General features: G+C 37.1%; 3 protein-coding genes across 4 annotated transcripts; 1 reads left to right on the plus strand and 2 right to left on the minus strand.

Moving 5' to 3' along the window:
* Nucleotides 1–20: 20 nt before the first annotated feature.
* LOC138935590 (uncharacterized) lies at nt 21–6,606 on the minus strand. Its single transcript, XM_070300269.1, has 6 exons — nt 6,434–6,606; nt 5,650–6,361; nt 5,299–5,437; nt 5,024–5,142; nt 1,992–2,086; nt 21–1,266 (listed from the first exon to the last, which is right to left on the minus strand). Exons 1-6 carry the CDS (start codon nt 6,466–6,468, stop codon nt 21–23), a joined length of 2,346 nt encoding a protein of 781 aa, XP_070156370.1. The 5' UTR covers nt 6,469–6,606.
* Nucleotides 6,607–6,920: 314 nt separating this feature from the next.
* Zpr1 (zinc finger protein Zpr1) lies at nt 6,921–10,511 on the plus strand. 2 transcript variants are annotated; one of them, XR_011447258.1, is made up of 4 exons: nt 6,921–7,069; nt 7,174–7,846; nt 8,172–9,055; nt 10,496–10,511. XR_011447258.1 is itself a non-coding variant. In XM_070300275.1 (3 exons), the coding sequence occupies exons 1-3, from the start codon at nt 6,944–6,946 to the stop codon at nt 8,705–8,707; spliced, it is 1,335 nt and encodes a 444-aa protein (XP_070156376.1). In that variant the 5' UTR covers nt 6,921–6,943; the 3' UTR covers nt 8,708–10,246. The 2 variants fall into 2 exon arrangements, 1 of the variants encoding a protein (XP_070156376.1); XM_070300275.1 differs by lacking the exon at nt 10,496–10,511 and having other exon boundaries at nt 8,172–10,246.
* Nucleotides 8,914–9,688, minus strand: LOC138935784 (dynein axonemal light chain 1). The gene is made up of 2 exons (XM_070300617.1): nt 9,514–9,688; nt 8,914–9,415 (listed from the first exon to the last, which is right to left on the minus strand). Exons 1-2 carry the CDS (start codon nt 9,684–9,686, stop codon nt 8,914–8,916), a joined length of 675 nt encoding a protein of 224 aa, XP_070156718.1. The 5' UTR covers nt 9,687–9,688.
* Nucleotides 10,512–10,606: the final 95 nt, after the last annotated feature.

Here is a 10,606-nt window from a genome sequence, read left to right on the forward strand (position 1 = left end):
AGACCCCGCGCGTACATAACTTAGATATAGGCGGTGGTGTAGGTGGCGCGTGAAGGTGCTCTTTGGATTCTGGAGATCGGGGTTCTCGTCGAGCAGAGGTTTTTCGGCATAATGGAGCCACCACTGACCACAGCGACGTCCGGCACCTCGATGATGCTCGTGCGATCGTCATTGCGAGAGCAACAACCTTCGTCCTCGCTCATCGTGTCGCGACTGGCCCCGATCGTATCGCTCGAGGAGCACGGGCGACTCATGTCGACCTTGGTATCCTGGCGCGGGTTCTTGTCGGTCTCGCTAAATGATCTCTTCAAGTTGCCATTCCTCCGTCGCGATTTCTTAAAGCTACCTCGCTGATTGCGAAACGTGCACATTTTTTGCCAACTCGGGTGATTAATCGAGCTCTCTACTTTGCTCGTCGTGTCGCTTGGCAAATTTTTCTCCTCTTCGAGAACGCTCGGTGATACGAGGATTCTTGCTTCATCCTTTTCTATTGCCGATGTCATCTCCGTGTTCGCGTATTTCCCTCGAAGTTGATCGCCAGTTTGCTCCTCTGACAATAAGCTGTCAGCCGTCAAGTGTCTTGTTTCCATTTCCTCCTCAGTCACTGTTAATTTTGCTTTACTGTCGCTTTTTGCGGCGTCAACAATATACGTTTCCTTTCGATTAGAAGACACAGGATAATCTCTCAGTTTCGATGCAGACGAAATATCCGAACGACTCACGGTATTGGCAAGTCCTGAGTTCTGGTTTCCAATCTTATCCCGAGATTCGATTCCAATCGCGTTCACGGTATCTTCATTCGAGCAAGTCAGGGCGGTTTGGCAGGGTATGTAGGTCGTCTCGGAACACCGATCGTTTTCGTCCTCCGTCGGCCGTGAGAAATCCTGATCACGAGACACTGATCCGGGCTCAGAGTTTCGACAATGATTCGCATCTTCGGAGGCGAGCAAAAGAGCCGCCACCTCCGCAGAACGGGAACGCAGGACGGAGGACGACGACGAGATCGCGGAAGGAAGAACGGGGGATAAGGAGCAAATGTCGGTAAGAGCGGTACGCACGGGGGTGCTGGTTATACAGGGCGTATCAAAAGTTACACGCGTGACAGATCTGGATACCGCAAAGTTTACGCACTTTGCCGCGTGGTTCTCGGCCAAGGTCCTGGACGCCCGCGCCTCGGCCAAGGTCCTGGACGCTCGCGCCTCCTGGAGCTCCCGTCGCAGCGCCAAGGTCTCCTCCTCGAAGGCTGCGATCTCGCGGCCCTCGTTGCTAGTGCGAATAGAATTGATTTTTTAACCAGGAGCGCGGGCTTTCACGCCGATCGTGGATACGACGAGTCAATTCGATCGGTGTTACGAATGTGAGAAATGGAGCAAAAGATATTTAAAATGTACGATTAAAATAAAATTAATTGACAGAGAGAAGATCATCGTGGATAGCGATACGAAGGTTTATCCAAGAGCGATGAGATTCAAACGTTTCACCATTTATCATGGCTTTCACTTGCATTTTATTTCAGCTACAGGATTTTAGAAAGCGTTAAATTATCACGAAGCTATTGCCAAACACATTTTATGTGATACATCGCGCGTTTCAATTTACAGCATCGTTTAATAATTATAAACGATGGACGATGTTGCAATATCCGCGGTTTATTAGATAATAATTACTTGTAAACAATTTGTCGTAAACAAGTATAATATACGAAAAAGATTATACCTGCCCCTATGCGTGAGAATCATGAGCGAAGAGCGAGTATAATAAATAACGATGAAATAAACCAGAGGCCATTACAAAGAAATAATGTCAAATTGAAACCAGGATTTCTTCGACGATCTTTATCAGATACGGCCAAATTCTCTATCGCATTATTGCGCCTTTTAAATATGTACATACATTATCCTCGAAACAATGTCGAGGATAATACAAAACGAATACAAATATAAATTAAAGCAAGCTTTTAAATATTTACAAATGCTAAAAAGCTTACTTACGTTGCGTTCAACTTCAACGCCATCAGTTCCTCCTCCAGTTTCGCGACACGCTCGTCACTTTCTTCCTTCTCCTTTGTCAACTTCGACAATTGGTTCTGTAACAAAAAGAAACATCTAAATTTCTAGAAAACTATAAGACAAGATAACACATGAGTTTGTTGATTAGAAAAGTTCATGGAAATTACCTGAAGAAATTTTTTATCAAAGCAAATAAAATCAAATTTATCTTTTTAATCGTGATATACTATATGCGTTCAAAAATTTTATCAAAAGTTTGTTGTCATTTTACTGAAAATCTTTTCTCTACTATATCAAATTTTATCGTGATAACCTGTACATACAGTTGGAAAATTTAACTTTTCTTGTTAAAAAATACGTATATAAGTGTAAGAATATAATGAATACATATTTTTAATTTTAAACAATAGATATATGTTCCGTATTATTAGTGACAAGATTTACCTGTTAAAATTTACAAAAAAAAATGTTGATTTTATTCTATAATAGATGAAAGTGACCACAGATCGTCAATAAAATTTTTTCTAAATTAATTTTGTCATTTAAAAAATATATTGATTTTACAAAATTTATTTTAATTTATTGTGAAGTTTTTATGTATTTTATATTGAAATATTAATGTGTCATCATTTAACATATCTATGTATATATTATGTTAAATTAATATAAAAGTTTGTGTGGACCGCTTGGGATATATGTGATATATATTAAATTTAATACAAATTTTCCAACTATGTATCGTAAGTACGCAACTTAATCTAACCTTAACCACTGCAACAAGATTAACGTAAAAAGCTATCGAACATAATTGAATATTTTCCTATCTGTTTTAATCACCTTATCCTCTCGTGCTCGATGTTTAAAAATAAATGCAATACGTTCAGCAATTTGTATGTATGTGTGTATGTATATATATATATATATATATATATATAAATAAAAAAAACTAGGAGCTCTGAAGCAACCTTGATCGGCTCTCACGCGCGGCAGAATTTACATGGACGTGGAGGGTCCCGGAGGTTCAATTACGAGATTGCCAATATGCAGGCGACATGGCGGTGGCGGCCATCGCTTCGGCTGATGAGGCTAATGGATGGTTGAAACCTGAGAAGACACGGCAAAGAGAAAAAAGAGGCCAAGGGAGAGGCCCCTGACAGCCGCTAAGTGCGTTCCGTCCTTCTCCACTCTTCCTCTTCTACCCGACTGATGCCCCTTCCCCTTTCATCCCTTCACGGTCCCCGCCCCGTTCCCTCGCTCTCTCTCTTTCTCTTCCGCCTCTGCAACACTGCCCGCGCTGTGGATGCCCTTATGTGAAACCTAATCACTTTTAGCGCGTCACGGATATTTCGTATTATGTCTACATTGCGTTCTCCGGTATCGGCCGACTTTATCAACCGTCTCTCTCTACGATTCAAGCTTTCCCTCCTCTCTTTTGTCCCTTTTCTTCTCACAATCAAATCGCGCGTATAGTAAATTCTAATCGGTTAATGCGTTTCTCAAAAATACATCTCGGATCTATAATTTTTTGAAAAATATCAAAGAAAATCTCTCTCTCTCTCTCTCGTTTTTTCTCTTTCTTTTTCTCATGATATCTTTAATTTTAAGTTTCTTTATTTAGAATAAAACAATTATATATTTAACTGATATATATTTTCATATTTTTTGCAATGCTAGTAATATTTGAAAGTGTAATAAAAGATGATCACACGTATGTACAGTGTAGTTATAATAAAAAAAGCACAATTTGTATTAAATAATGTAACATCTTCCCTTCTATCGTTAAATTGATAAGCATATGCGAATATATGTAATAAACGACACATTTGCGTGTCTGTGCTAATATTGTATACAATACGCGTTCTAATGCATATCACGATTATTTCATCAAAATAACAAATAGTATGTTACGGACAATTGATTCTTTTAGATAATACATGTGTGTGATCTTAATTATTCACATACATAACTTTCTGTTGATACTAATTACCATTTAATCCATATATTACATCATAAGAAAAATATAATATATAAAAAGCTCCTCCACTTCTTTTGCTCTCTACTGTATCTTTTTCGATGATAAAAACATGGCAGTTAAAAGGAAAAGATATAATAAAATACATAAAGAATAACATTTTATCCACAAAAAACAATTCAAGATTGGTCTAAAGATAAGCGACCATAAATATAGAAATACGTAAACGAGCGAGAACAAAATCAATTGTAGGAATATCGCATATGTACCGATAAGCGGGAAAGGGAAAGTTGGAAAAAGGACCGATAGATATCATAATCACCTGGCTGTCCTAATCAAACAGAACGCAGGAACGTCTGCGCAAACATTACATCCACGATCGTGACCCGGAAGAGCGAGTGCCGAAAATATTGAACCGAGTACTCATATTACCGTATCTAAATCGCAAGACGACACGAGCGGCATGAGAAAAAAAGGGTTCTCTTAGCCACTGCTTTTGTTTTCTGTTCCCACATTCCCCAAGCCAGCCCAATGACATCTCGATTATCCTAACTCCAATTATAATTTTTCGATAATTTTGATTTCAATAATTTGTATTTCGAGCATGATACATATATAATCCTCTTTTTAATATTGTATTTTGTGCACAGAGAAACAATCAAGCTAACAATAATGATAATACTTTCTCGGAAAAATTAACAAGTAAAAAAAGTAATCTCTAATCTCAAGATTTCAAAATTTTGTAGATGTGTGTGATATTACTATATTCATTACTATTTTATTTATGAAGGATTATTATTTTTTTTAACACGATTGGATGATATTAAAGAAACAACATAACAGTAAATTATTCTAAGACAATAATTAATTATTAAATCAAGTTTAATAAAAATGTAATTATTTTTGTTAATTATATTAATCGAAAAGTCACAAGAAGTGCCTAATTATATTGCAATCAAAAATATCGTCTTCTTTGCGTTTGAAAAGTCATAATACATAAAAAATTAATATATAAAAATGTTTTTATTCTTCAAATACATACCTTAAGCTCTTCCACTTCTTGCGTTTGTTGATGATATCTCTCTTCCAAGATAGTTTTAACCTTTGTAACTAGGTTTTCTTCAAAATTTTTATTAGCTTCTCTGATTTCACCTATAAGTCCTGAAATAAGTAGTAGCTTTTTGTGAAATCTTAATATGTAATTACCGTAATTGTTGCTATATATAAAAAATATTGTATAAAAATACCCCCCAAAATTATATTATACATTTTATATATCTCAACTATATATTATATATTTAATAAAATTATATCTACCTGATAACATTCCAGGTTGATAATCTGTAGGAGTATTGTATTTGCATTGTGCTAATTTTGTTTTTATGTTTTCTACATTTGATTTAGTCTCACTAAGCTCTTTGAACAATTGACTGTTACATTTCTTTAGTTCTGTCATCTGTAACATAATATTTGAAAAAAAGATACATTAGCAAATAATGAAATACATTTTATACGTATTTTATACACATTATATGATTATATTATTCTATAGTATATTAAATATTCTATTAAAATTATATATATACACTATATAATATATCATATATGTATCAATTATATTACATTTAATCCCAATATACTTTTAAATGAATAAAGAAAAATATAAACCTGTTCAATGAGCGATAGAACAAGTTTATTGCTACGGCTAATTGTTGTTACAGAACTCCCACTCTCGATGCTGTCAGAATCATCAGAATTGTCTGTAGGAGGCAAATTCTGAGCAGGTCCCAACCCAGGATCGGAGTATCTTCTTTGCTCTGAATTCAGTTCATCGCTATTGATGCCACTATCTTTATTGGCGGTGGATGGTAGACTGGCGTAGTCTCCATTTTGATGAGCAATATGCGCAGTGAACTCTAATCGTCCATTCTCTTGCAGACTGCCATAACCGTTAACGACATTATTGTTGGCATTAGGACAAACGTTCGTCAAATGCTCGTTACAGTGATGTCTGCGTCTGCCGTGGACAGTTCTAACGTTCGGCATTGGCATTGGCTGGTACATCCTGTACATCGGTGGCAGTGAGACAGGCTGCATAGTGTACGTCAGCGGCAACGGCGAGTAACCGCATACGCTCGGGTCGGACATCGCGGTGAACAGACGTCCATTACCCGGCAAGTTTTGCGGTACGCTCGACTGCCACAGCATCTGTGTCGGATACTCGACATTCGACAACAGGCAATTACCATCCTGCTTGTTCTGAGGACCGTTCGCCCAGGTGTCCAATACTGTATCCAGCGGATTGCTCCTGATGCGGTTGGATCGTCTTTTATTCTTTCTCGAGGGACTCGGTAGTCCTTGACGCGGCGTTTCTGACGACCTGCACAATTACCAATCACCTTGTTTAGACCAAAATATAACCTTGCGAGGACGCGAGAGAAGGAAATCTTACCTCTTTTCCATCCCGATGGACGATTCGATCCGCATCAAGACGCAGCTTTATGTGATAGCACGCGCGACATCCGGGGGACAGGAACAAGTCGATCCGATTCAATTTTCGCTGCAACACCCGCGATCACGCGAGATATTCCTGGATTTCTAGCGCGAACGACACATACACACACATAGACCGCAAACCGTACGTATACCTTCGCGCTACATCGCGCGCGCATGCGCGCTCGCGCATTTCGCGCGCCAAATGTCAAACGACCCAGATTTATCGGCAAATCGACAGAAATCGAACGAGATAACGCAAGACGGAAACCAAAATCGTCCCAGATCGTCAGATTTAATAAAATTGCTTGCCTGATGACAATTTGACGCGAATAACAATAAATATTGTTATCTCTCACCCCCGTAACAAGTTTTGAATTTCAAATCGATAATGCGACTATCGATAACTGACTTGATGACAGTCGATAATGTCACGTGTGCGACGAGCTTACGATAACATAATCTAAAAATGGCAGCTGAGGAGAGACAGACGAAAAGTGAAAAATCCAAACCGATTTTTTGCGAGTTGTCCGCTAACGATCTAGAGTCGGAAATTACGGAGATCGAGAGCTTATGCGTGGAATGCGGGAAAAATGTAAGAGAACGCCGTATTTAGTTCATTTAATCTAACCGAAAATATGTCCTTTACTATTATGATATGCATGTCTCCCAAAAAAAATTGTTTTAAACATTTATCAGGGGATTACCAGGCTGCTGTTAACGAAGATTCCACATTACAAAGATGTGATACTCATGTCGTTCGAGTGCGAGCACTGTGGCTATCACAATAACGAGATACAAAGCGGTGGAAAGATAGCGGAGAAAGGTATCAAGATAACATTGCAAGTCACAATGCAACAGGATCTGAATCGTCAAGTGGTTAAATCTGATTATACCAGCGTTCACATTCCCCACTTAGACTTTGAGATTCCTGCGCAATCACAAAAAGGAGAAATTACAACAATAGAAGGGATAATTGATAGGAGCGTTAGAGCTTTGGAGCAGGATCAGCCGAGACGTCGAGAAGAATTTCCAGACAATGCAGACGAAATAGATCTATTTATTAGCAAATTAAATGCATTGAAAATACTTGACGAACCATTTACTATAATCTTTCAAGATATCTCGGGAAACAGTCATGTGGAGAATCCAAAAGCACCAATTAAAGATAGTCAATGTAATATAACGTACTTTAAAAGAACAAAAAAGCAGAATTCTTTGCTGGGAATTTACTCGGACAACGAAGATGTTTTGCTCAAGCCTGTACAGGAGGGAGAGTTTACTCTGGAACAAATGGAAGGTGAAATATTGTCCTTCCCTACCAATTGCCCGGGTTGCAACAGTCCCTGTGAAACAAATATGAAACTGACAAGTATCCTTCAATTATATATATGATGATATTTTAGTTATAATATTTTTTATTTCTTACAAATATAATAAGAATATTGTGTTGGAAGTAAAAAAACAATTTTTCTATTTATATATAAAATTTTTTTCTCCATATTAATTAATGACGCTGATTATTTTAGTTTCAACATTTTGCATTATTATAAGAATATATAAAATATTGTTATTTCTAAAACAGGTTTTAACTTTCAATCTATATCAATGTGCACAGGCACATTTGCATGTATCATTATTGTGTTAATTTATTCGGAAATTATACATAATGCTTTTTCCTTAATGCAAATGTTAAGATATACCACACTTCAAAGAAGTTGTCATAATGGCCACACTCTGCGAGTCTTGCGGTCATAAAACTAATGAGGTGAAGAGTGGCGGTGGAATCGAACCTCAGGGAGTCAGAATTGAAGTAGCGGTAACAGGCAAAGAAGATTTCAATCGTGATTTATTGAAATCCGAAACTTGCGACATGGAGATACCCGAATTCGAATTAGAAATCGGTCCAGCTGCTTTGAGCGGTCGATTCACGACTGTCGAAGGGATTATAACAGCGATAAAAGAACAGTTATTTTCATCTACAACTTTCACCGGAGACAGCACTGATTTCGAAACCGGGAAGAGGATGGAGACATTCATTGCTCATTTGGGAGAGGTTTTGGATGGTCAAAGGAAAGTGACTCTAATTTTAAATGACCCGGCCGGAAATAGCTATGTGCAAAGCCTCTCCGATGATGGGCCCGACGATAGATTAAAAATCACGAAATACGACAGAAGTTTCGAGCAGAATGAAGAACTTGGACTCAATGACATGAAAGTTGAGAACTATTAAACTTGTGTTAAATTAGAAGAACTAAGTATCATCAGAATATATCTGAAAAATAGTCAGATAACAAAACTATTCATTTTAAATCATCACATTATCGTTGTAACAAAGATTTTATTGTCCAATTAACTTGCACCATGTAAATATAAATTTTATATTATTTTCATCAAAGCAAACATCTATTCCAGCTAACGTTCTCTGCTTTTAATAATTTAGTTTAATCTTCGCTTGTATGACTGGAAGAGAAAGAAAAGCTTTACAATATGTTTAAAAATGGCATCGCATGGTTCTATAAAAGATAACATCAAGAAACACATGGCATACACTATTGGTATCGCATCGATTTTTTTTAAGGTAGGCAATCGTTTTATAACTTGCGCGCGCCACGATTCCGCGTCCATATTCTCGCATATAGGATTGTTAATGAATAGCAAATCTTGGAGATTGGGTATTTCTTGCAAACGATTAAATTCTGCCCAATCTTTCACCAGATTATTGCCCATGTACAAGACCTTGAGCGCTTTGAGAGCATTGACGCCTTTGATCTTTTCAATCAAATTATAAGAAATCCATAATTCCTCTAAATGGTCTCCAATCGCCTCTAATCCCGAAAACGTTTTAATATTGTTTCTACTCAGGGATAAGATCTTCAGATATTTCAACGAATTAATGCCACTGATCTTTTCAATCATATTTGTTGACAAAGATAATTTTCTGCAAACGTTTTATGGAAATTATTTAATCGACGTACGATATTTCCCGAGAATATTAATGTTTCGCGTTTATTATTAATTCATTAAAGGACAACAAACTCGACGTTGATTAACGTCGCCAAATTATTATCCATTCTCTCGATTGGAGGCCACTGGAAGGACAAAATTATTTCTTTTTGTTCGCTCGCGATTAATCCTGTTTTTTCCTCCCATCTTTGAATAGCTTCTTTGCACGTTGTCGCTTTAGCCTGCATACGTAGATTTATTTTCATACCGAAAGGAATGTATATGGTAAGAAGTAATCGTATTATTTTACATGTATATTTAATTACTTACCATAATTACCAAGCAAAAGATTAAATTTCTTTTAACAGAATTGGATAAACTATTTTTCAATGAATTTATTTAACGGTAGAAATTGATGCATGTCGATTCGTTGTAGACATCAATGAATATATCGGCGAATACGTTAATATAAAAAAATCTAAGATCCTATTTTCAAACTGTACGCGAATTTTCAAAGTTTGCCGCGAATAATTTAGTTATTTTAGCACGATTTACCATGAAATGCGCATCTCTTCAAGATATGTTGATTAACGTTGCCAAATTATTATCCATTTTCTCGATGGGAGGCCACTGGTAGGATAAAATTATTTCTTTTTGTTCGCCCGCGACTAATCCTGTTTTTTCCTCCCACTTTTGAATAGTTTCTTTGCACGTTGTCGCTTTAACCTACATACATAGATTTATTTTTACACCAAAAGGAATGTCTAAAAAGTAATCGTATTATTTTACATGTATATTTAATTACTTACCATAATTATCAAGCAAAAGATTAAATTTCTTCCAGCAAAATTGGATAAATTGTTTCTCAATGAATTGATTTTAATTGTGATTTAATAGGAGAGATTAATGTGTGTCGATTCGTTGTGGACATAAATGAATATATCGGCGAATACGTTAATATAAAATTTAAGATTCCATTTTCAAACTGTACGCGAATTTTCAAAGTTTGCCGCGCACACGAGTAATCTTCTAGTTATTTTAGCACGATTCACCATGAAGTACGCATTTCTTCAAGATATTTCGTAGACCAGCGAATTGGATCGCCAATCGCCGAGCCGCTCGCAACTTGCAGCCAATGACAGCCGCGAACGCGAGCCACTCATTGGTCGACGTCCACGATATGCGC

The sequence above is a fragment of the Polyergus mexicanus genome, unplaced genomic scaffold (assembly GCF_030449975.1).
Source record: "Polyergus mexicanus isolate NDT 795.1 unplaced genomic scaffold, iyPolMexi1.0 SCAF_8, whole genome shotgun sequence".
NCBI lineage: Eukaryota > Metazoa > Arthropoda > Insecta > Hymenoptera > Formicidae > Polyergus > Polyergus mexicanus.